At 35.2% G+C, this 27,856-nt stretch overlaps 1 protein-coding gene across 3 annotated transcripts in view; it reads right to left on the reverse strand.

Annotated features, from left to right (window-relative positions):
* Positions 1-27,856, reverse strand: part of USP32 (ubiquitin specific peptidase 32) — a 128,330-nt gene that overhangs the window by 29,080 nt on the left and 71,394 nt on the right. Inside the window, exons 11-16 of one of the 3 annotated variants that reach the window (XM_054574848.1) lie at positions 19,935-19,996; positions 18,693-18,795; positions 10,514-10,709; positions 8,307-8,458; positions 7,631-7,771; positions 2,151-2,310 (exon numbers count right to left, since the gene is read on the reverse strand). In XM_054574848.1, the coding sequence (XP_054430823.1) occupies positions 2,151-2,310; positions 7,631-7,771; positions 8,307-8,458; positions 10,514-10,709; positions 18,693-18,795; positions 19,935-19,996 (814 nt within the window). Of the gene's footprint in view, positions 1-2,150; positions 2,311-7,630; positions 7,772-8,306; positions 8,483-10,513; positions 10,710-18,692; positions 18,796-19,934; positions 19,997-27,856 lie in introns of all 3 variants that reach the window. The other 2 variants (XM_054574849.1, XM_054574847.1) reach the window with 2 other exon arrangements.

The raw sequence follows: 27,856 nt of genomic DNA on the forward strand, positions 1-27,856 counted from the left end.
AAGACTAAAGAGAGAAAATGTCAAGTCTAACCACATACTTCAAAAGGGATTATGGAAATCAAAGATAGGTTACTAAAACAACTTGCTAAACCCTGGTCAAACTATGCAGGCAAAAATCTAGACAAAGCTAAAGCATAAAATGGTTACCTCTTATCTATGGGATGTTACAGTTTATTGAGAAACCCAAAACAAAAATACACTTAACATATGGATATAATCCATGTAGGGTCCAATTATATATTCCAGGTAGTTTACCACCCATTCAATCATGACTTAGTTTCATTCCTCTTATTAAATGCACTGTGAGTCTCTGACTACTAAATTAAGCGGAGAAAAGTATTGTCATCATCCGCTTTTTTAGAGCTTCCAAAAACAATTCACTCACCTAAAATAGGCTGAAAAATCATCTAGGAAACAATGATTTCTGTGGCTTTGTCTGTCAAAAAGGCTATCTTTAAGTCATTATAACTGTGGTAAGGTTTGTATACTTGTCACTACAAAAGGAATAAAAGAGCCTAGTAAACAGATGTAATCAATTGGGTAATGAGAAAGACGAAAACTATATACTATGGCAGAACAAAACCCAACCATGATCAATTTTAAACACATAGCAAAGCAAATTTTTTTCTAGCAGCAAGCAAAGAATAATCCCTGAATGAAAGCACAAGAGCAAATTTCTAGAGTCATTAATCAGAGGATTAGTTGTAAGATTACAGCAAGAAAGCATATTTTTATAAACTTCAAAATGATTAATGATTGATTTCACAACTAATTAGTAAGGAATAAAATTTCAAATTAAGAATAAATTTGGAGCATATTAACTATCCAGTTCTAGGATTCAGAAGCATTTGCAAATACAGTGTCCAAGTCAATTTCTATTGTCCTAAGCCACATAAGAAATTTATTTGAATTCTAGACAGCTCATTAAGCAGGAAGCCACTTATTATACATAATTTTGTGCTTTTGAATAGCATCAACGAATCTAGTGGAATTTACGGAGCAGCAAAAATCTAGGATCAGCACAAGAGTTGCAAAGAATACTTACTAAAAGCACAACGTATCTTGCCTCTCATGTTGTATTTCAAAGAGAATTGAAAAAGATATGTTCTACGGGTGCCATGGAAGCAAGGCAAACACTTTTATTCAATGGAAAATTAAATCAAGAAAGTTTCATAGAGATTCTATCTCACTGTTCCTTGATTTTGATGTTTTCCCCAAAGTTTGGTTGGGCAGAGGCCACTGCTTTGCTATAATTCTTGCCAAACAATAACATAAAGAATCTCTTTATGTTATCTGAATATAAACTTTAAGTAAGACATTAAACTAACCTATTTGATTTCAAAGGTGGGATGGTACGTTAGGGTTGGTTTGAGTTCATAGGTAGTTCTTGCATACTAAGTTATATTAATTATAAAACATTGTGGAATTGTTAACACAAGGTCAAGACTCCGTAAATGGACAAATTCATTATTTCTGCTGAAGAACAATTTCAAATATTTGCAAAGCAAAAACATAGAGCAAATCCTGCCCATCAATAAAACTTAACTTCATAGAGAAATCAAGGGGGAACTTTTTATATGTAACATATTAAAATGGGAACTTATTTGTGATTTTGATAGGCTTGATGTTTTTCAAAGCAAATGCGTCACTTTCATTTTCAATATTCCTTTGCTTTGTATTATCTGTGTCCTTTAAGGGACAGGCTCCCCAGAATAAGCATAAAAACTATATCATGTTTTGTCAAAAAAGAAAAAAGAACCAACCCAAGAAACACCAAGAATAAAAAAATAAACACATGGTACTGCCAAAGAAATCACTTCTAAAAATTTGAATGCAGTTGAAAAGTCATTGTCTGACTCTAACTTAGGTCAAACAAGTAATTTACAATAGCTTGTTCTCAAAGAAACAAAGTACGTAAAATCTATTTCTATCTATTATCATTGTATTTTACAAACCAGAAAAGGAAACTACTCTTTCCAGTTTACTGCTGAGATTTTTCCTCTACTCCTGCCTAGTCTTGCGCATGACCATAGATCTAAGCCCCACAGTGATTTACTGGTACAGTGGCACCAGACTTTGAGCAACTAGGTTTTTTATTTTATTTTTTTTTAAAGGAAATGCATGATATTCTTGCTGCATTCTTAAGTTACCTCTTGGTAAATGCTGAGGAAACATTCTCAGGCTCATCATACCCATATTCACCCAGATGTTAGACTGCTGTGTCCGAGTGGCAGGCTGCTGTCTCAGGAACAGAAGATATCGGGGAAATAATTCCAGCTCTGGGATTTCTGTCTTGCTATTCTTGATCACCTGTTGTTTTAATAAATATAAAATGATTTGTTTTTAAGCTAAAATGTTCAATAGATTGTCCTGGCTGCTGTGGCTCAGTGGACTGAGTGCCAGCCTGAGAATCCAAGGGTTGCCAGTTTGATTCCCAGTCAAGGCATATGCTGGGTTCCGGGCCATGTCCCAGTAGGGGGCACGCAAGAGGCCACCACAATTGATGTTTCTCTCCCTCTTTCTCCTTCCCTTACCCTCTCTCTAAAAATAAATACCTTAAAAAAAGAAAGATAACTCTTAGCCCTGGCTGGTACGGCTCAGTGGATTGAGTGCTCGCCTACAAACTAAAGGGTTGCAGGCCAGGTCCACAGGAAGGGGTATGCAAGAGGCAACCACACATTGATGTTTCTCTCCCTTTCTTTCTCTCTCCTTTCTCCTCTCTCTAAAATAAATAAATAAACTCTAAAAAATAAAATAAAATGTTCAATAGGTTTACTACTTGTATTTCATTAGATTACAGAAATTCATAGATTTAAATTACAAGAGTTTAAACACCCAAGTTTCTGCTCCTGAATCCATCTGCTAAGATTAGAACTCCTGGTGGGTATTTTTTTCCCTTTCATTTAAAAGCAGTAATATAAAAATTAAATTTTAGAAACAAGTATTGTCTACAATTTTACTACCCTCACACCGTATCTTTTTTCATTTTTACATATTTCACGTATATAAACGATGGCCTTTTAAAAGACAAATTCTTAAGGCTGGAAGTTACAACTCAAAAAGTATGAAAATAGTCATGCCATTAACCATATGGGTCATGTTGCCTACCAAAGTGTAGCAATTTACAACATTTCCAGAAATGCATGAATGTATTACTCTCACAAAACATTATCATTGAACATCACTTAAAAACACCCTTTGGTTGAATACATATAAAAAGTATTATATATTTGCTTAAAATTTTATTTCCTATATTAGTAGTAAGGATAAAAAATCTCCATATAAATATTTACTACCTGTGTTCTATTTGTAACTGGTGTTCATATGTTTTATGTTTGGATGTACAAAACTAGGATTCACACTGTTGAAACAGGATTTTTCAGTAATCTCCCCCTTTCCCCAATAACCTGTTTGCCAGTCTAAAGACACAGGAAAACATTTTATTATCAAAATATTGCTTTACAAGTTTTATAGTGTTTTAAAAGAATAGCAGAGTTAACAGTAAAACTCTTTATAACATAAAATCCTACAGAAATTTTAATATAATAGTCCCAAGTGATCAGGCTTTATATTATTTATTTCCCTTTGCTCTAGTAACAAATACCTTCTGCAACAGAGCATTTTTTTAATATCAAGAGGGGACATTAAATAACCAAAGACCAACAATGCTACAAGCCAAAACCTGAGGTCTATTTCTTAAAGTATTCTGCGTATTTTAATATGCTACAGCATGGCACTTAGAAATCTCCAACTGGGAGATTTTGTCAACTTTGTCAACCCCTATTTACATGGTAAGCAGTAAGAGTTCTCCCTGACACTCTCCTCTGGGACCACTGGAAGAAAACATACTCTGTCCACTTCTGAACAGGCTCTGACAGCTGCAAAGCTAACTGTAATTTCTTGTGATTTCAGTTTAAGTGTGATTTTGGGAAAGATTAATAATTCAGCATATGTAGTTGTCAAGCTATATAAAAATATATCTTTGGCAGAATCTAAACTGAAAATGAAGTAACTTATATAACTGTATTTTGCTTTCTAAGATAATAAATTTTATGAGCAAATTACGGATTAACAAATTCTTATGTACCTAAAGACGTACTTATTTACATTTTAATTATTCCTGTCTATTAACTTATTCAACTTCAATGACAACCAATGAACAGTAGAAGAAAATTTCAATTACAGGAATTTACCTTAAAGAGATCATTACACAGGTTTGGAAAGAGAATGTTTGCCAAAAATTGTTTTAAACAACTAAAAGCTAAAGGCAAATTCAATGCCCATTAGCAGGTGATTAATTAATAAATTTTGATTTATGTACATATATATATGCCTGTGTATATGTATGCAATGTAAATACTATGTGTAAAAAATAATGGTGTAGATCTAAATTTATTAACCTAGAAAGATATCCATAGCATCTATGATAGACTGAAAATAGCAGATCACAAAACATTAAATATGATTTAGTTTTATAAAATTACCCACACATATTTACATATATATATTTTAAACAGAGGAATGTTTAAAAAGTTGCACACTACCCTGACCAGTGTGGCTCAGTTGGCTGACTATCATTCTGCAAAGTGAAAGGTCACTGGTTTGATTCCCAGTCAGGGAACACGGCTGTCTCCCAGGGAACAGGTCTCCGTCAGGGTGCGTTTCCAATTGATGTTTCTCTCCTTCTCTTTGTCTCTCCCTTCCCCTCTCTCTAAAAACTAAGTAAATAAAATCTTTAAAAAAATTTTTAAGCAACCAATTGATGTTTCTCTCCTTCTCTTTGTCTCTCCCTTCCCCTCTCTCTAAAAACTAAGTAAATAAAATCTTTAAAAAAATAAAAAATAAAAATAAGCACACGAAAACGTTAATGGTGGTTATTTTTTTTATTTCTCTCTTTAATTAGCAGTTATTTCTTTAGTACTAGCATATGGTAGTACTAGCTCAATTTATTTCTCTTTTTTTAATATTGCTCAATTTGTTACCATTGAGCATGTACAACATGTGTAAATTAAATAAAGATTTTTTTGTTGTTGTCGTTGTTTTGAAAATGGTATGATTTATGGCCCTGGCCAGTATGGCTCAGTTGGTTAAGAGTGTAGTCCTGTAAAATGAAAGACTGCAGGTTCAATTCAGTCAGGGCACATGCCTAGGTTGTGGGTTTGGTCCCCAGTCAGGGCACATGCAAGAGGCACCTGATAGATGTTTCTCTCTCACATTGATGTTTCTCTCCCTTTCTTTCCCTCCCTAAAATCAATAAGCATGTCTTTGGGTGAGGATTAAAAAAAATGGTTTATGAAGGTGAAAGCATTCATTTTTAACCTTGCCACGGCAAATATATTTAGTATTCTCTAACTGGGAATATCATACTTTAAATAACATTACAGCAATTTTTCCTGAAATCAGGCAAATTTAGAGAAAATAAAATGGTACTGCACCAGCACATGAAGCTTTAATCTAGCAAAAACTAAAGTTTACTTAAACTAGTATTTGTCTGACATTTATATAAAAAATATGACCTTTTGTGAGGCTCTGAAAAATCTCATTTAATAATTATAATGATGAAGCCCTGGCTGAGTAGCTCAGTGGGTTAGAACATCAAGCTGATATGCCAAGGTTGTGGGTTTGATTTCCAGTCAGGGCACATATAAGAAGCAAACAATGATTGCATAAATAAGTGGAACAACAAATCAACGTTTTCTCTCCCCCCCCCTTCCTCTTTCTCTCTAAAATACATTTAAAAATATGATGTTATTGATGATTTTAGCAATAGTAACCATTTATTGACTATTTATTATGAATCAGATGCAGTGCTAATCATATGTATTATTTAATTACTAAAACAACTTTAATGAGGTAGATACTATTATTATCTCCATTTTACAGATGAGAAAAGTAAGATTTAGAGATTGAAACACTGTTAATCTGTATTGAGGCAGGCTCTAAAACATTAAACTATGTATATCAAACACAATTATTACAACGTTTCCTCTACAAATGCAGAATATAGAGCAGGAAAGTCCCAGAAAGTGACTCACTCAAGGATTCCACCTCCCATAAATAAAGAATATAATATATATGTACACATATCTATGTATATTTATACTTACATGTATGTATGTAGGAGTCCTGATACCAAATACAGCAGGATCCTTTTGGACCCAATAAACACAAATCTTAAGTTACTGACTCTACTTAAATATAATTATTAATAACTCAAAATCAGTATCGACATTGAAGACTAACGCTTTATCACAGACTTTACTCCTTTGGAAAGTGATCTAACTTACTATATCTCATCTATGCAAAACCCTCTGGTATAAGAAAGTTCTAGTTTGGACATTATATAAGAAGCAGTGTTTCCTGATATACCAAAAGAATCTTTTTATAAAGTATTCTATAGCATCAACAACATAATGAGTTTTCAGAGTAATGAGTCCTGCTACTCACTGTATAAGCACAACAAACGATGATGCATAGTTAAATCACTAAAATTTATCATTATTATTGGTTTGGCCAAAAAGTCCATTTAGTTTTTTCCATAAAAGACACATTTTTCATTTTCACCAATATCTTTATTGATTTGTATATTTTGAGTATGTTGGCTATCTCCCACATAGTAGAATACTGATTGTTCTTAATTAATGTCTCAATTTGATCGATATCAATTACCCAACCATGGAGGATCATCCATCAAGAATCTCCAGCATAAAACTTTGCAAACCGCTTTTGACATGTTCAATCAGTAACAGCAACTTCTCCATACACTGCACAAATCTTTTTTTTTTTTTTTTTGCGTTTCAGTTGTATTTTTACTTTTCTTGAAATAATAAAGCATAGCCGTGGCTGGTGTGGCTCAGTGGACTGAGTGCTGGCCTGCAGATCAAGGGGTCGCCAGTTTGATTCCCAGTCACGGCAAGGGCATGCCTGGGTTGTGGGCCAGGTCCCCAGTACAGGGTGTTCGAGAGGCCACCACACATTGATGTTTCTCTCTCTCTCTCTCTCTTTCTCCCCGCTTCCCTTCCCTAAAAATAAGTAAAATCTTAAGGGGAAAAAAAGCATAATATACTGAAAATGTCATTTATTTTCTTCCATCCTCAATATTGAAATGGCAACACAAAAATTGACCGATTTTGATATTTTTTTAAATCTCGCTTATGATTTTTTTTTTAAAGCTCGCTTATATGACAGCTGTCACGATACAATCTAACAAAATTGTTTTGAATGAAATTAAAGACAACTACTAGCACTACTAGAGCGATCTTACAGAAAAAAACCAAACTTACTTTTTGGCCACCCCAATAATTAATTTGTGCATGCCACGACGTGAAAAAGGTTGAAAGCTGCTGGCCTAGCCTCATGGTTCCCTGACTTTATTTATTTAGTTCAGTGGCTATTCCCTCCACTCCATAAATGCCACCTACTCCCAACATCATTGCATGGTTGGTACTTAATACAGCGTTAAATGTAGAAATGAATGAACCTAAAATTTGTTCAATGATTTGAACAGGTATTGAGTACTCTGCTACCATGAGTAAGAGTTAATTTGTGGATAGTGAGGTTTATATATAAAAGTAACAGAAGACCCCATCTACGACTGCTCCTTCTATGAGGAGCTATTGGCTATACTTACAGGTCTAGGAAGGGCCAGGTTTGCTCCATACCAATGATAAAGTGCTCGCCACACAGGTTCAGGGACCATTTCATAATCTCTTCCATGGATCAGCTGTGGGGTTCGTTTTAATCGTCCGCCTTCTAGTGTCAATGATGTAGCCTTCAAAGAATAAAATGTAAATACTGATTTTTAGTATTACAGTCTCTTATGTTTTAACAAAATATAAACACAGAAGAACAACCACACATCACTACTCAGTTTCATGTTACTAGGAAAAAAAAATTTTCTAAAAGAAATCTTTAACTTACAAAATAAACTATTTAAGAAAGGAACTCAAAGCAAATTGGAAAAATCATCAGTGGATTTGGAATTAATGAGTCTGGTTTTCGCAGATTTCTCTCAGACAATAAAAAATACTATTTTGGAAAAAAAATTCCATTTACATGTGAAACTATATTTTCACAGTGGCTGTTCTAAATAAGAATAAGAACGTTTTCTGGGACCACTACATTGCTTCTATGCAAGTAATAAATCATAAAATATTCTCTCAGAAATATACTATGCAAAAAGATTTCCATCCACAATAGGTTAATTAAATGAATCGCTAATGTTCTCTTATGTGCTAAAACCTCTAGAATAAAATTTATTAGCTAACTGAAAGAGAATGATTTTAAGTACATGTCAAATTACTTACCTTTACTGGTTCTTGAGTTACTAGAGGCTGATTATCAATAGCCCCTGGTTTCTGAGGATTGAGATGCAACAAAATATTCCCATTGGCTCCTAGCAAACATTGGTTGTTATTGTCAGAAGTGTTATGTTGTCGAGCAAAGCACATATCCGCCCCTGGTGTGGCAGAATACAAAAAACCTGTAAGGGAAAAGAGGATGGGATCTCTGTATTTTTAGTTATTATACACAAATAGGCTTGAAGATATTAACTCAATGTCCATGTATTAGGTTAATGCTATTATCCTGTTGGCATGTCAGTACAGTAGATTCTGATAAATCTGTAGAACATAGAAAACACAGATGTATTCTTTTCTGGGTAACACCTAGCATAACACTAGGTAGACTAAAAACTTTAAAAATTGTTACCAAATGAACATTTTGCCAGCTTCCTAGAATATCTGATAATTCACAATAAGAATTTCATGTCCTCTGATAGTAAAGGAAGGTGCCTAGCCAAGTACCTGGGCTTTCCCATACTCTCCCCTAATTCTTCTCTTCTACCTGTAAGCACATCCCAAATATTCCTGGTAGATAATATGGTGGTAAGTTTAAACCAAAGGGAAGGAGCTAAAATAAGAACTTCAACAGAAGAATGCTGTTGAAGTTCCCTCAAAGATCTATTTGAAAGGAAGGCATTAATATTATTGGGTTGGCCAAAAAGTCTGTAATGGATTTTCCCATAAAACAAAAGACACATTTTTCATTTTCACCAATAACTTTACTGATTTGGAAATTTTGAGTATGCCGGCTATGTCTTGCTATTGGCTTCTAGCAGGTAGAGGCCAGGGGTACTGCTAAACATCTGCCATTGCCTAAGACAGCCCCATAGCAAAGAACTATTTGGCCAAATGTCAATAGTACCAAGAAACTTCACAAACCACTTTTGACAAGTTCAATCAGAGACATCATCTTCTCCACACACTGCACACATCATTTTTTTGCATTTCAGTTGCATTTTTACCTTTCTTGAAATAATAAAGTATAATACACCAAAAATGCTGCATACTTTCTTCCATGGTCAATATTAAAATGGCTGCACAAAACTTCACCAATCTTGATTTTTTTTACGCTGCTATGACAGCTTAACTTCATGAGAAACAAAATTGTTTCTTCAACAATTCATTGAAATTTATTCAAATGGGAAGAGTATATATAAACAAAATTGTTTCTAATGAAGTTAAAGAAAACTAAGCACTACTGGAACCACTATACCGAAAAAACTAAACAAACTTTTAGGCCAACCTAATACGATGACATAATGCACAGAAAAATGATTAATGATGACAGTTGTGAACTTCAATAATATTTTAAGAAATTTCAGCTCTCAATTACATGATAATCTCAGGTAAACATTCTAGCCATCAGTCATTTTGAACCTTCTAACTGTGGAACTGCTCGGCCTATAGATAAGATAGGTTATAGAGTGAGCATATCAAAAAGACCTGAGAGAGGTTTAAGAGTAAATTTTGGTATTAAAGCCAGTCAGAGAGAGCACTCCTAGGATTGCTAAATGATCTTTGTAATGTCAGATGGGAGGAGAAGGGATAAATTCTATAGCTTCCTAGAGAAAATGCTAGTTCTGTCTAATGTACCTACTCCCTCTGGAGAAAAGGAAAAAAAATCTCAAAGATGAAATAACAACAGAATAAGACTGAGAGTCCTGATCCTATATCAGCAGAATAACAGGGAATCAACTTAATTTAGTTGGGCCATAAAAACACCAAAGCATCTTCCGCATCTTTCCCAACTTAGTGCAGAACCACTAAGCTTTGAGTATCGAGGACTGAAGGGAATTATGGGACGCATTATGAATTCTTTCTCAATACTTTAACAAAACAATCCCCAAATTCTGGCCTGACATGTCTGTAGAGTTTGATATGAGGATGCATTTAATCCAATGAACACACACTTAGAGTCCTGAAGACGGAAATTTAGATTTTTAATTCCCAAATCTAAGTTTATTGACAAAATAATTTAGTAGCAATATGGAGAAATATAGCTTAATCAATGAAAAGTGAAAATATTTAAGAATCTTATAATTATTTCATTCAAAACTTATTTCTGTGAATGGAAGCCTGATGCCCAATATCCTACCAAGCACACTTTGATAAAGTATACTCCTTTAAGAATCGATTCTGACTAAACCTCACGGGAAACAAGTCATACTTACCACTGCCAGCAGTTTCTGATGCTTCAGATGCAGTAGAAATGTTGTCTGAAAACTTCTCTTCTGTGGTGTTTACGTAACTGAGGCTGCCTCCTCCAATTCTATCTTCACTCTGCTCTATAGAATGTACTGCTGTTCCAGATGAATATTTTCCTCCATTCAGAACAGAGGACGGCTCAATCACAACAGGGCTGGCATCCTAAAAATCATGAAGCCAGAGATGAAGAGATAAAATTTAATAATGTGATAACTATGTAGCCTTCAAAAATGAATTTCAAAATTATTGTCTCTAATCCTCCTGTGGTTAACTCCAGTCATTTTACAACATTTTAATGTATAAACTAAATTTCTTCAAATGGGAAGAGTATGTATAAATAAAATTGGTTAAGGTAGACTGGGAATAGACCGCAAAGGACTCTGTGCTTTCATAAAGTAATTTAGACTTTGTTGTTGTTACATGTTGTTCAGTAGGTTCCAACTCCTAGAAACCTTATGAAGACTGATGTTCACAATCAGTGAACACTAGCCCTACTTAGCGCCCGGAGACTTGTGCCTATGGCTTCTTTTATGTAGTCACTCCATCTTACACTTGGTCTTCCTCTTTTTCTGCTACCAAACTTTATTTCATTTAATAATGGATAGTATGGAAGGCTTTTTTTGATATTAAAAATTAAGTAATTTTTATTCTTTTTATTATGAAAGATTACATTGTCATTGTAGAAATATAGAAAGATATGAAGACTATATCACAAGTACTCAGATCCCACCATTTAGCATTAACTATAATTGACAATTTGATGTTTCCTTTATTTCTTGTGACTGAAAATATGTATGTATGTGTAAAAAAGAAGTAGCAAGGAGGATACGGTTAGAATTAAAGGTAGGACTCTGACTTACTAGCTATGTGAACTTTCATAATAAAACTTTTAAGCTTACTTCTTCATGGGTAAAATTAAGATAATATTAGCATCTATCTCAGCATTATTTTGAAGATTACATGAGTATTACATGTAAAGTGCCTAACATTTAGAAAATGTGAACGATCACTTTGGTTGTTAAATATCACATTTTAAACTTTTTTTTTTCACTTAATATTATATTGGCAAGATTTTTCTATGAAAGGATTTTAAACAGAGGAATAGCATAATCCCATGTTTGCTTTAAAAATACCTAGTATGTAGAAATGACTGGAGGCAGAAACTGAAAGTTGATACACAAGTTAGAAGACTCCTATAAAGAAGGTGAAGGGATTGGCTAAAGAATGTTTACACATAGCCCCTAGACAAAGACAATAGTATGGTGATGGCCAGAAGGAAGGAGGGAGGAGGGGGCTCAGTGGAGGCAGGCAAAGTGGGGTGAGGGGGAGACATCTGTAACAGTGCCAATAAAAATAAAGTTTAAAAGTAAATAAATAAAAAATAAAGAAGACTCCTATAATACTTCAGGCAAGAGATGATGAGGCAGTAAGCCATAAACCTAGATTCAGGGATGAGGAGATGGAGGGAAGAGCATGGATTTAAGGTGTCAGAGGTAAAAAAAAATTAACTAACTGTATGAAAGAGGGACAAAGATAATCAATTCCAAGGTAGGATATGAGGCACTGACTTGTACGATGGGATGAGAGTTGATACCTTTACAAGGCAAGTTATATCACTGAATAGAATTGTTTTCGGAATGAGCTTATTCTGGGATATTCTGGTATGAGATACCTGGACATTTGAATCTAGCGCTCAGGACAGAGAAAGAGGCTGGATATAAAAATCTGAGGCTCAAGAGACTTCTTGAAGTACAGGAAAATGCTATCTGTAGAATAAGGAGAGAACAATATTTACAAAGTAGGCAGTGGAAGAATCTGGGAAGGACACTGAGTCTGAGTGATCAGAGAAAGATAAGGAAATTGTAGGGTACCAAAAGCAGAGACCACTATTATAGAAATAATTTATACACGTTTAGTGGTGAAAGACCAGATTAAGACTTGAGGAGAAGCAGGAGGAAAGGACTGTGAAAATGTGTATCTGTATGAGTGTTTTTTAAAAGATCAGAATATCTGTAACTGAGCGGGTAAAGACAAAGACCGAAGGGACTAACCACTGAAACAAGATCCCATAGTCATACGCCAAGGTAGACAACAAAATGGGTAGAAGAACTCAAGTTTATTCAACAAACACTGATATAAATTTTAGTAGATAAATTTGATCAATGGATGTGGGTATTGAAGGCACTGTTTATAAATAATGTAACTGAAACCCAAAAAAAATATCAAGTTTAAAATACAAACTTCAGATCACATCATAGCAATAGCATAGTGGATACTTTAGGTTCTTTTAATTCATTTATAGCATCCCTAATTTTAGCCAAAACAGGGAGACATTTTATCAACATTTTATTAGATGTTTTCTTCTCTTTAATCTGTAAGCCAGGTGAATACTATCAATTAGTAGAGCCTTCAGAAGCCAACTCTGAAGAAATTCCAGTGCCTTTAATCAAAAGAGCATCAAGAAGAATGAGGGGAAAAACCTAGGTTTTATTAGGTAAAGTCACCAAGTAACTTTATTGGATTAAAAAATTTTAAATAGTTAGATAGCCTTATTGGTAAGAGATCAAACAATTCAGAAGCATATAGATTCACATTCTTTATTACAGATTCAAATGTTAGTATCTCTTGTCAATTAAGAACCTTCTTAAAGTATGGGAAAGGCACCAGATTATTCTGGGCACTAAATAACCCTAGTTCACAGTGAAAAGCTATTCTCTATTCAATTTTTTTTAAATCCTATGATTATTTCAAGGAAATATTCACAGTTTGGTACTAATGTGCTAATCTAATACTTGATAATTTCTCCTTTTAACAGAAAATGGGACTCAATATCATAGTCTTGAAAAGGCAAAGCTCTTTAGTCAAAACTTAATAATAAATTTTATTTTTATTGAATTTATTTTTATTTTGTCCTTCTATTTCTAGAATGTGACACTGATTTTCTATTTAAACTAGTGATATCAAGTTTCCTTTTAAAGTACATGTATTTACATAAAAATGGTAAAATTATTTATATAAATATAGTAAGCAAGACTAAAACCTGAGAATCTACATTAAATATGGATTTTAGGACATCATTATTTTAAATTGGTCTATCTACCAAAGAAGTAAAAATTGTATGGACAATGGAACAACAGAACCAAACTGACCTATGGCAAAAGAAGTAGAAATATAAATCAGGCCTGGGTAGTTTACATTATTAATCACATGTCTGGACTTCAGTCTGTGGATTTCATAGCAACTTCTTAGAGATAATATTGATCCTCTCGTAGCTTTTCTGATAGTGAGTCCATACCAACAAAAATACTTAAATTAATTCAACCTTTTTCTTCAGTTATGCTTTCTGATTTATTTGATCTGGAGTAGAACACAGGCATTTCTTTCTTTGTTTTTTTTTTTAAAGCTCTCTATGTGATTTTACTATACAGCCGGAATTGATAACCACTGACCTAATAATGAGGGGTATAGCCTCACACATTTGTTTTTATAATGTGATTCAAACACTGAGAGTATAGTAAGTGATTTCTTACTAAATCTATCATTTGCTCTGGAACTTCCTTTTTTAGAAAAAGATTCTAGCCCTGGCTGGTGTGGCTCAGTGAACTGACTGCTGGCCTGCAAACCAAAGGGTCGCTGGGTTTGATTCCCAATCAGGGCACATTTTTGGGTTGCAGGCCAGGTCACCCACAGGGGACATGAGAGAAACAACGGGTCAATGTATCTCTTACACATCAATGTTTCTCTCCCTCTCTATCTACCCCCTGCCCATCTCTAAAAATAAATAAAAATCTTTAAAAAAATAAAAAAAGGTTCTAAAATTAATGAGCTTTTGACTCATTTTCTTTCCGTGAAGGTGGAGTAAGACAGCGCAGCCATTTTGAAAGAATAACTTTCTGAAAAATTGAAGTCTTATCCCAAGTCACTTTGTTACCCTCCATAAAAATCACTTTATTCTTACTGTAAGTGTACTTAAACTCAAATGATGTCTGCATAATTATCATATGGTTAACAGGCAACTCCTTTTTAAACTTATATTTACTTCTGTATCCCATTCATATTAAATTTATTTATGCACTATAAATTACTTTTTAAAATTTTTGTAGTAATATGTTTTGAACAAGATTAGGTCCCCTTAATCCTACCTGGGCAAACAAATTTCTTCAAGTATTCCTAGGAATTTAGTATTTAACAGAATTTCAAGGAGAAATATTTGGAGTTGTATTTTAAATGCTTTAATTGGTTTGGAAATCCTATATGAAGCTTATGTTTCTAAAGAAAATTTACATAAAACCATTCTTAAGATATTTCTTATTGTGAATACCTTAGTCCATAGGTTGAATCTGCAAGAAAATAGGATAAAAATGCTACTAGGCATTAAATTTATTAGGCTGAATTTTACAATAATACAGAAAGAGAATGGCTCTAAGAGTTGCAATCTTTCACCCAGACTGCAGACTGTACTACATGCTTTTAGCATGGCACAGTGAATGATCCACCCTCTAGACTTGGAGAATATGGGCTTTTCTTCACTTCTCTACCAAACTAGAGAGATCTGTCTTCTCACTGTCTTTGGCGTTCTTTGCTATTCTAGGAATCTGCTGCCCTCAGTATCTGGCACTGCCTGAAACTGTCACCATTACTGAGGCTCTTTCTTTGTTCCCCCTCTCTGCCCTATTTTTCTTGGCATTGCTTCCACTCTTATCTTTCGGTAAAGCTGTCAACATTTATACTAATCTTACAACTAATCTTATCACCATTTTCCTTCTATATGTTGAACAAACCAATAATGGTCATAATATTGTAGTCATTGGTTGACTGTTATTTTCAGTTGCTCTGGGAAATTTTTTCTCCCTAGACATCAAAGAATCTTTTTGTATTTACTGACTTCTTGGTCTGGAACTATCAGAAACTATCCTAGAAGTCTGTGTTTTCAGGAAGACAAGTCTCTAAACAGATAAAATTTCACCCACGGTGAAAGGTGAGAAGTTTCCTCACTTAGATATATCTGAGTTAATGATTCCTAAAAGGCTTATGTGTAATTTAAATACAAGATAATGTTATTTTGGGAATTTTATAGATCATTCTGAGTTGTATAAAATGGTTTATAATATTCCAAAATTCAGGATTCACTTTCTTTTCTATCAGTGATGATGCTACTTCTTTTAATGCTTTATACATATGTACAGGGAAAAATAAGGGTTATAGTTGTAAGTGTGCAAAACAGTTTATTCTTGCATTATTATTAGTTATTGTATTATTTTCCATACGAACAACTGTAAACCTAATTTTGTCCCACCCTGTATACTACAAGCATGGTCTTAAACAACTAATAGTTAGGCAAATTTTATTTTTCATTAGTCTACAATGCTGCCTTTGGAAAAATAGAAGGCAGTATAGAGTAATGGAAAAAGTACTAATGCAGGAAAGAAGAGACCTGAGCTCAAGAGATTGAACTCAGATAATAAAGTAATTGCTGGATATAACTTTGGGCAATTAAAAAAAAAACAACTGAAGAAACTTCGGAGGCTTCATTTGTAAATATAAAGAGAGGTGTTTAAAGTGTGTTCTAGTTCTAAAGTAACATGATAACAAAATAGTAAAATCTGTACTTGAGTACTAATTGCTGCTTCCTCGTATTTCTCAAACTGGAGGAAAGCCTTATGTACTATAATGATGATAAACAAAAGATTTCATCACTTCTCTCCATTTACGTTTTTACAAAAGGAGATTTCACTGAATAGAAAAACACTTGACTCATTAAAGAGGGAAGAGATCAGCAAGATCCCATGAGCAGATCAGGTATTCAAGCTCAAGTGAATCACAGCAAATCTGAGATAAACCACTTCTGAGATAGGATCAATTATTTTTCCTGCTTTTTAGGCATGCCACCATCTGAAAGATACAGTCTGCTCAGCCCTCACAGACAATTAATGATTCACTTATGCAAGTATATGCCACTTTGTGAAGAGAAGACATCAAAGCTAATGGATGTCTTCGGTGGGGAGACTAAGTCCAGAGTAAGATCAAATTATCTAACACATTAAAAACACTGATTTTTTTTTTTTTTTTTTAAAGCAAGGCATTTGCCAAAGATGTCAAGTATCCTGGAAAGGCAAATTTAAATCAGTAATTAATTACTGCTGCTGCCGCTGCTACAACTACTGCTACTACTACTACCGTTACTTCCTCTAACTTTACACAGGGTGGTGTCTGCTTGCTCGGCCTGGAGCTAATTTAACCTTTATAACCGTACTGCAATAGGTATTATTAATCCTACTGTTCAAATGAGGAAACTGAGGTAAAGAAAAGATCAGTAATTTGTTTAAGGTCATACGGCAAGTAGAAAGACTAGGATTCCAACATAGGAATGCAATTTCACTGCTATTCCCCTATGCTGATTTCTCGTAATATTTGCTAATAGTTATTGAGTACTTACTATGTACCAGACTCTGTTCTAAAACACATAACATGTATCAACTCCTTTAATTCCTGTAACACCCTATGAGGGAGGTGACTGTTACTACTCTCAATTTACAGATAGGGAAAATAGGACCCAAAATGTCACTTCTTAAAAAAGTTATTTCCATTTAAAAGGAAGTTTTTATTTAGTAAATAACATTTTTCTAATTAACACGTATCTTCAGAAAGAAGATTTCTTTCCACTTACATTTTCCTCTTCTTATTAAATAAGTCGCCACAGGTCTCTGTTACCTTTCTCGCCATATGAACAGGTGTCACACAATACAGAGTGCCAGAGTAGGAAAAGGAATATTACATGGAGTGCAGATTTCCCCCTTACATCTCTCCCTCACCACCCTCCACTAATTCTTTTAATGCACAGAACAGTTAGGAGTAGGCAAGAACAAACTGGGTTCATGTTCTCAGCAGCATACTTCTTTTTTATAAAAGATGTGCTGCCAAGAGCAAGACCTCTGTCATGTTCCTATAGGAAGCAAAAAAGTAATACTTCAAACACCAAGTTAGGTTATTCTTTGAGTCTGTAGCCAGTAAGGCATTAATAACCATTCATTATAAGGCCAAACTAAGAATACAAATGCCAAAAGTATTTCAAAATAGACTGTGACACATTACCGAATGCTCTCATTTTGTACCTACAATGACCATCCTTATCTGTCTACAAAGTCTTTTAAGTCATTTGCCTACTTTCACTCCTTCGGTGACACTTAAAGCCTACCTTTTTCAATTACATATTTTATGTGTGAAAAACTGAAACTCTTGCAAAAAGGAAAAAGAGCCAGGCAGAATAATGAGGTAAATAATGTAAATAATCTACCAATATTTTGATAAATAATGACAGAAAAGGACATATAGGAAAAATATGAATAAAATTGTTATAATTTTGGTTAGCAATCATTTGGCAACTGACCATGAGCATACACATTTTTGATAGCTGTATATATCTATCTATCTCAACTGGCTCTCCAAAAATGGAAAATCTGATTCCCTGAATTACTTTTTTCAGTTTCTAATTCTGGAAAAAAAAAAAAATCCCTTCTATGTTTTAAAAAAGACTAGAACACTCACTAATGATCATTTCTTCAACTCTCTATTTGGAACAATGGCAGTTATCATTTAGAAACTGGGTTCTAATATCAGTTCTAAAATTAACTTTCTTTAATAGAAAATCAACACTTCTCACCCAAGGGTCTTCAACTTCTTGATGAAAAAGGTGAAATAATGAAGGATAATGTAAAGAATGTGGTTGACATGCTACTGGATTTACAGTCAGTCCTTAAATTTGATCCCAGAACTTCCACTCTGAGCAAGAAATTCAGATTACCTTTAACCCCAGCCTCATGTTCCTCACAGGTAAAACGGATTCATACAATACCACCTTCCCATAGGATTGTGAGGATTAAATGAGATATCTAAGATGTATATACATGGACCCACATATGCCCAATATTACCTTCCTCACAAAGCTGTTGCAGGCAGGATATATACGTGGAAGTGTAAGCACAGAGCCTTACACTTCCACATATACTTACACTGGTACATAGCAAGAATCATATGGGAAATCATTCCTTTCCCTTTCAAATCTTTCTCTATGTTGGAGCATTTTATTATTAGCCAGTAGAAGTGAAAATCCTATGAAAAATGCAGATAAACAGAAATCTTACTCACATATTTGACATAGTCTTTCCACTGCTGCCACCACTGCATGGAGATGATAAACCAATTGTGTCCTGGTTGCAGACCATACCGGCTCTCCCGTTCTAACCATCCTCTGTACATACAAAAGAAATTCAGTACATCAAATGGTGTGTGAAAAAAATGACCACACCCACAAATTATCATTAGCAATTTTTACAAAGGAAAAACATGAAACAAATAGATATACTTGGAGGCTGCTATCATTTCAATCAGTGAAACACTGAAAAGCCAATTTCAGGGAGTGGTAATACAACTATCAAGCCTCATACTGGTGTTTTAAAAACAGTTTTATTCAGGAGTATTTTATATAACATACAATTTACTTGGGTTAAGTACACAGCTTAACAATTCTGATACACTTAGAGATATGTGCAACCATCACCACAATCCAATTTTAGAATATTTCAATCACTCCAAAAAGACATCCTGTGCCTGTTTTTAGTCAATCTGTGTTACCACCTTTAGACCCAGAAAACCACTAGTCTATTTCCTTTTTTTTTTTTTTAAAAAGACTTCATTCATATTTATTTATTTTTAGAGAGAGGGGGAAGGGATGGAGAAAGAGGGAGAGGAACATCGATATGTGAGGGGAATATCTATTGGTTGCCTCCTACATGCCCTCCAACCAGGGACTGGCTCACAACCCAGCATGTGCCCTGACCAGGAATCAAACCAGCAACCTTTTGCTTTACGGGACTGAACCACACCAGTCATGGCCACTAGTCTATTTTCTATCTCTTAAAAATTGCACTTTTGTGAACATTTCATATAAGTGGAATGATATAACACAAGGTCTTTTATATCTGGCCTCTTTTATTTAGCATCATGTCAACAGCAATGATCTAAATACAGAGATGATGGGCACTTTTGCTTTTTGCTTAGGTCTACTTTCTAATCTTTCTACACTAAATGTGAACTATTTTGTAGTAAGAAAAAGTTGCTACTCTTTTATGTCTTCTTTATTTCAAAAAATTAAATTTAGTACTCAGTGCAATTTTAATGTGACATAAAATTTTATTTCTAAATTAATCCAATCCTTTGGTTAGGAAGTTACTTCAACATGTAACTCCAACATGTTTTGGAGAAACTGGGTGTTACTGTAATGATTACATTAAAATAGGACATGCTGTTACTTAGTAACAATATATATTTCAGGTGTTAGCAATTTCAACTATAGAGTGAAAAATACACAGACTGAAACTACAAACTTACCTAATAATTTGTCCTTCCTCTTCTGGAGTAGCTGGTCTTAACCCCAGAACTATGTGACATACCTAAAGAAAAAGGTGGTAAATTAAACTTCATGGACTGGTTCTAACGACTAGATTGTATTTTCACATTCTCTGCAGGGCTGGCTTTCTACTAGTGAATTATCGATGAGTCACTTGAGCAAATTTGAACTTTAAATTTTAGCTTTTTTTGTTTTTTACAAGCCATTTCAATAAAGGCCAAGTTCCAAGCCTCTAAGTGAGATGGGGGAGAGAAAAGGAAAGGGAGAGAAGGGCAGAGTGGGAGAGAAAGAAGAGAAAGAAAGGAAGGAAAGAAAGAAGGGAGGGCAGGGTGAGGGAGAGAGACAGAGAGAAACCACTTTTCAGAATATTTCATTAATAGCATTTTACTATATCTCATGCAGCGAATATTACTTTCTTTCCTGAAATCTGAAGAGCCTATCATGGCACTTGGGGAAGAGGGTGAAGGAGAGATGAAAATAAGGGGAAGATTTTAATTTGAACAGCTCTAAGAAAAAAATTATTATCCCTAATGCTTTTCAAGGCTCATTTTCTCCTCTATTTATTTGCCTTCTCTACAAATCATCAAAGAAGATATTAATTTTGAATACTTTACCATAAAATTTATCATAAGTTTTCTAAAATACAGAAAAATTGAAAGAATTTTATACTGAATGTGTCATACCCATTACCTAGATTCTAACATTAACATTTTATTATATTTGCATCTCTCTCTCTCTCTCTCTCATCTGTCAATCCATATGTCAATTCATCTTGACTTTTGGATGCATTTCAAAGTAAATTATAGACATTAGTATACCTCTCTCTAAATATATCAGCATGCCTGCTTAACCTTAACTAGAGTTAAATACTGGTTTACAGTTTTGTTTACCTTTTAGGTAACACATAACAATAAAATACACAAATCAGGTTTTTGAGATTCATCCATGTTTACAGCAGTTCATTCTATATTATTGCTGAGTAGTATTCAACTGTTAGAATACACCACTGTTTTATCCATTCTTATATTGATGGCTACTGGACTTTTGGTACTTTTTTTTGCAAACGTTTAAAAAGTAAAAATATACATGCTGAAAAGTGAACAAATCTTAAGGGTACAGTTAAATGACTTTTACAATCTTTCCCCCCCTAATCCTTACCCAAGGATATGTTTATTGATTTTGGAGAGAAACATCGATGTGAGAGAGAAATATCTATTGGTTGATTCCTGTATGTGCCCTGACCAACAAGAGATGTAACCCACAATCTGGGTATGTGCCCTGACTGGGGACTGAATCTGCAACATTTTTTTGGTGTATGGGATGACACTACAACCAACTGAGCCACCCAGCCAGGGTGACTTTTTATAGGCTTTAAAAAATTTTTCATTTTTCAATTATACTTGACTTTCAATATTATTTTATATTAGTTTCAGGTGTACAGGATAATGGTTAGACAATCATATACTTTACAAAGTGATTCCCCCTGATATTTCCAGTATCCACCTGGCACCACACAGTTATTACAGTATTACTGAGCATATTCCCTGTGCTGTACTTTACATCCCCGTGACTTTTTTAACTACTAATTTGTACTTCTTAATTCCTTCCCCCTCCTCTCAGCAACTACCAGTCTGTTCTCTGTATTTATAAATGTTTCTGTTTTTGCTCACTCTTTTCTTTAAATTCTGCATATGAGAAATCTTACTGTATTTGTCTTACTCTGAATTATCTCATTAGCATAATACCCTCTATGTCCACTCATGCTGTCATGAAGTTCTTTCTTTTTTAAGGGTAATATTCCATTGTATTTATGTACCACATCTTCTTTATCTACTTGTCTACTCACGGGCACTTGGGTTGCTTCCATGACTTGGCTATTGGAAATAGCTGCAAAGAACATAGGGATGCACATATCTCTTTGAATTAGTGTTTTGGATTTCTTTAAATAAGTATTACAGAAGTGGAACTGCTGGGTAAGAAGGTAGTTTCATTTTTAATTTCTTGAGGAAATTACATACTGTTTTCTATAGTGGCTACAGCAACCTGCAATCCCACTACCACTGCCTGAGAGTTCTCTTTTATCTATATCCTTGTCAACATTTGTTGTTTCTTGGTTAATTGATGATAGTCATTCTGACAAATGTGAAGTGACATCTCATTGTGATTTTAATTTACACTTCTCTCTTTAGTGACATTAAGTATCTTTCATATGTCTATTGGCCATTTGAATGTCCTCTTTGCAGGTGTCTATACAGGTCCTCTACCCACTTTTTAATTGATTGTTTGTTTTCTTGGCGAGTTCTTTATAAATTTTGGATATTTACCTTTTATCAGATGTATCATTGGTGAATATGTTCCCCCTGTTAGTAGGTGTCTTTCATTTTTGTTGATGGCTTCCTTTGCTGTACAAAAACTTTTTTAGTTTGATGTAGTCCCATTTGTTATTTTTTCTTTTGTTTCCCTTACCCAAGGAGATGTATCCGAAAAAATATTGCTAAGAGAAATGTCAGAATTTACTGCCTATGTTTTCTTCTAGGAGTTTTATAGTTTCAAGTCTTACATTTAATTCTTTAATCCATTTTGAGTTCATTCTTGTATATGGTATGAGGAGGTGGTCTTAGAAAAGAGGTGGTCTGTGCCCTGGCTCGTGTGGCTCAGTGGATGGAATGCTGGTCTGCAAGCCGAAGGGTCACAGGTTCAGTTCCAGTCATGGCACATGCCCGGGTTGTGGGCCAGGTCCCCATTTGGTGGCATGCGTGATCAATGTATCTCTCACACATTGATGCTTCTCTCCCTCCTTTCCCCTCTCTCTAAAAATAAGTAAATTAAAAAAAAAAAAAAGGTGGTCTCGGGGTTTTTTTTGCATGTTATTTGTCCAATAATCCCAACACCATTTATTGAAGACTGTCTTCACCACACTGTATGCTGTTGCCTCCCTTGTCTTATATTTTTCAAATATACAAGGTCTGTCCAGAAGATATTCAGCCATGTAATATGAAAAACAGATTTATTGAAGAAGGTGTAAGATACAAGAAACATTGTACATAGGACAATGACCCCTCAGTTCCTTTCAAAGTAGGCACCTTGAGACCTCACACAGTTGTCTCAATCACCATCAGCTGCCCCATCATATTTTCCTGAATCTCATTGATGGTCTGCAATCTCTTCTCTTTTAAAGGTGATTTTAGTAGAAAAAGCCAGAAGTTTCACAGTGCCAAATCTGGGCTTTAAGGAGGACTGAGTTACCTGGGTGATTTGATGTTTTGCCAAAAAACTTTGCACAAGACATGATGCATGGGGGCGGGGGGGGCACGCACACGTGTTGTTGTGATGAAGCTGCCAATCACCAGTGGCCCATAACCACAGCCTTCTGAATCATCCGAATAGTGTCCGTGGAGAAATGTTCAAGCTTAACGCAAAATGTGATGCAGATTCATTGTTCTACTTGTTCAGTCATTTTGAATGCAATGGCCACACAGTACACATGTTCACTCAATGGCATCCGCTGACCCTACTGACTAGTACAGTGAAGTCATCATTGTTCATGCATGCACATTCCAGTCCATTCTCCTTGGCTGCCAGGATACAGCAATGTTGCACAAACCTTTCTCTTTAAATTAACAATGGCTGGATTTTTTCTGGACAGACCATATACGTGTGTGTGTGTGTGTGTGTGTGTGTGTGTGTATTTTAAGGTTTTACTTATTTATTTTTAGAGAAAGGGGAAGGAGAAAGAAAGGGAAAGAAACATCACTGTGTGGTTGCCTTTTGCGTGTCCCCTACTGGGGACCTGGCCTGAAACCCAGGGACATGCTTTGACTGGGAATCGAACCAGTGACCCTTTGGTTTGCAGGCCGGGACTCAATCCACTGAGCCATACCAGCCAGGGTTGTATATTTTAATCCTCACTTGAGGATATGTTTATTGATTTTCCGAGGAAGGGGTGTGGGTAGGGGGTGAGACAGATGAGAGCATCAAGGTGAGAGAGAAAAACATCAATTGGTTGCCTCCTTCACATGTCCCAACTGGGGATTGAACCTGCAGCCGAGCTATGTGCCAACTGGTGATCAAATATGCAACCTTTTGGTGCATGGGACAATGCTCAACTAACTGAGCACCAGGCAATGGCCTCCTGTGTCATATATTAATTGACCACATAGGTGTGGGTTTATTTTCTGGGCCCTTTATTCTGTTTCATTTTCCTGTATGTCGTTTTTATGTCAGTAGCATTATTTTCATTCCTGTTGCCTTGTAGTATAGATTGACATCAGGTAATGTGATATTTCTTTGCTGTTTTGCAAGACTGTTGTGACTGTTCAGGGTCTTTTGCAGTTCCGCATAAATTTTTGGATTATTTGTTCCAGTTCTGTGAAAAATGCCACTGGTATTTTGATAGGGATTGCACTGAATTTATAGATTGCTTTTGGTAATATGAACATTTTAACCATGTTATTTCTTCCTATCCATGAGCACAGTCTATGCTTCCATTTTATTTGTATCTTCTTCAATTTATTTCAATGTTTTATAATTTTCTGAGTATAGGACCTTTAACTCTTTGGTTAAATTTATTCATGGGTATTTTATTTTTGTTGGTGGTATTATAAATGGGGATTGTTTTCGTAATTTTTCTGTCTCATGGTTCATTATTGATTTATAAAAACAAAACCAATTTCCAAGTATTTACTGTTTATCCTGCTGCTTTTCTAAATTCATTAATCAGTTCTAGTAGTTTTTTGGTGGGTTCTTTTTTTTTAAAGTATGTTTTATTGATTATGCTATTACAGCTGTCCCAATTTTTCTCCTTTGCCCCCTTCTGCCCAGTACCCCCGTTCCCTCCAGCAATCGCCTCCCTTAGTTCCCGTCCATGGGAAATGCATGTAAGTTCTTTGGCTTCTCCATTTCCTATACTGCTCTTAACTTCCCCTGTTTGTATTTTTAGATTCAGTTGTTGACATTTTGAGTTTGTCATTTGAATGTTCAAGGTTTTGATCTTCTTTTTCCTAAATAAGTCCCTTTAACATTTCATATAATAATGGCTTTGTGATGATGAACTCCTTTAGTTTTACCTTGTCTGGTGAAGCACTTTATCTGCCCTTCAACTCGAAATGATAGCTTTGCTGGATAGAGTAAGCTAGGTAGCAGGTCCTTGCTTTTCATCACGTGGAGTACTTCTTGCCAGTTCCTTCTTGCCTGCAAAGTTTAAGAAATCACTGATAGTCTTATGGGAACTCCTTTGTAGGTAACTCTCTGCTTTTCTCTTGCTGGTTTTAAGATTCTCTTTACCTTTAACCTTTGGCAATTCAGTTACGATGTGTCTTGGTGAGGTCTTCTTTGGGTCCATCTTGTTTGAGACATCCCTGTGCTTACATCTATTTCCTTTGCCAAATTAGGGAAGTTTTCTCTCATTTTCTCAAATATTTTCAAATTCTCGCTCTTCCTCTTGTCGTTCTGGTGTCCCTATGATTTCGATGTTGGCAGGTTTGGAGATGCCCCAAAGTCTTCTTATTCTCTCATTTTTTTGAATTCTTGTTTCTTCATCCTGTTTTGGTTGAATGTTTATTTCTTCCTTATGTTCCAATTCATTGATTTGAACCTCGGCTTCCTTCCTCACTGTTCGTTCCCTGCAGATTTTTCTTGATTTCAATTAGTGTATCATCCTTCATTTCTTTGCTTATGCTTTTGCTGTACTCAGTGAGATCTTTAAGCATCCTTTCTCACCAGTGTTTTAAACTCTGCACCTGCTAGGTTGACTATTTCCATTTCACTTAGTTCTTTCACTGGGGTTTTGTTCTATTCTTTTATTTGAGCAATATTTGTCTCGCCAATTTGGCAGGCTCCCTTATTTGTTTCTGTGCTTTGACTCCCTGTCTTGGCATACCTATTACATTGTATGGAGCAGAGCCTTAGGTAATTGCCAGGGCAGGGGGCAGTATGTTTCATTGCTTTCTGGTTGTGCATGTGGTGGACAAGTCAGAGAAGGGGAAATGCCACTGTCTGACTGCTAGAGGCTTGTTTGGCACTTAACCCGTTTCCAATCACTTATGCTTACTGGAGTCCCACTAGCTGCTGCCCAGGTGGTGATTCCGAGTGGATGGGTTTGTGTACACTCTAGACTTTCTGGGTCCTTTAAGTAAGGACTCTCCTGGAAGACAGGCAGTTTCTTCTGTTGTCCCAACCCCCACTGGTTTTTACAGCCAGGAGTTATGAGGTTTTATTTTCCTGGCACTGGAACCCTGGGCTGTGCGGTTTGACCTGGGGCTTGCTTCCCAGGTATCCCTAACGTGGGACCTCCTGTTTCACTGGCCACTGCTGCCACAGTATGTCCTCTCCACCTCAGCTCCCCGTCTCCACCTCTCCTACCCTTCTAGATGAATATGTCTTCTTTAAGTCCTTGGTTGGCGGACTTCCATACAGTTTGACTTTCTGGTAGTTGTGGGTATTTTTGGTTTTGTGGTTAGTTGTAATCCTTCTTATGATTATGTAAGGAGGCGAAGCATGTTGCCCTACGCTTCCATCTTGACCAGAATTCTTTTGGTAGAATCTTTTGGGTTCTCTATACATGGTATCATGCCATCTGCATGTGAGTTTCATTTCTTCCTTGCCAGTTTGGGCGTCTTTTGTTTCTTTTTGTCTGACTGCTATGGCTAGGACTTCCAATACTATGTTAAATAAGAGTGGTGAAAGCGGATATCCCTGCGTTGTTTCTGATCTTCAGACAAATGGTTTTAGTTTTTCCCCATTGTGTATGATGATGTTAGTTGTGGATCTGTCAAATATGGCCTTTGGTATGCTTTAGTATGTTCCCTCTATTCCTACTTTACTAAGAGTTTTTATCATAAATGGATGCTGGACTTTGTCAAATCATCTACTGATATGATCATATGAGTTTTATTCTTCATTTTGTTTGTGGTGTATCATGTTAATTAATTTGCAGATATTAAACCAACCTTGCACCCCAGGAATAAATCCCACTTAATCATGGTGTATGATCTTTCTAATATATTTCTGAATTCATTTTGTTGAGGATTCTTTTTTTAATCCTCACCCAAGAATATGTTTATTGATTTTGGAGACAGAAGGAAGGGGGGGAGAAAGAGAGAGAGATTGATCAACGTGAGAAACATCAATGGCTTGCCTCTGACTGGGGATCAAATCCGCAAACTAGATGTAAGCCCTGAACAGGAATTGAAGCTTTTGATGTATGGGACAACACTACAACCAACTGAGCTATCTAGACAAGAAAAGAATTTTTGCATCTATGTTCATCAAGAATATTTAGCTATAATTTTCTTTCTTTGTAATTTCTTTTTCTAGTTTTAGAATCAGGATAATGCTGACCTTGTAAAATAAGCTAGGGAGTCTTCCTTAGTCTTGAATTTCTGGAATAGTTTGAGAAGGACAGGTGTTAATTCTTCTTTGAATGTTAGGTAAAATTCACCTGTGAAGCCATCCAGTCCAGGACTTTTGTTTGTAACAGGTCAATGACTTTCCACAAAGTAAACAAACTTATATACCTTGACTCAGTCGAGAAATACTTTGTTACATCCCCCGAAGTCCCACTTTGGGTTCCTTTCCAGACACCATGGCACCTCTTTGAAGTAATTCACTATCCTGTGTTTATTATCATGAATTGGTTTTATCTGCTTTTGAATTTTTTGTCCAGTGTTCTTGATTAACATTACTGAAGATTCATCCATGTTACTGTGTATAGCACTATTATATTTATTTTCATTGTTGTAAACCTTACAGTGTAAAGTATAACACTGTATGCATGTGCCACAATTTGTTTATTATGTACTGATTTACTGACAGGTATTTGGGTTGTTTTTTGTCTTGGACTGTAACAAATAGTGATTATAAGAACTTACTTGTATGTCTTTCAGCGCTCAGATATGTAACTTTC

The sequence above is a fragment of the Pteronotus mesoamericanus genome, unplaced genomic scaffold, assembly GCF_021234165.1.
Source record: "Pteronotus mesoamericanus isolate MK-2021 breed Mesoamerican mustached bat unplaced genomic scaffold, CSHL_Meso_final contig_269, whole genome shotgun sequence".
Taxonomy (NCBI): Eukaryota; Metazoa; Chordata; class Mammalia; order Chiroptera; family Mormoopidae; genus Pteronotus; species Pteronotus mesoamericanus.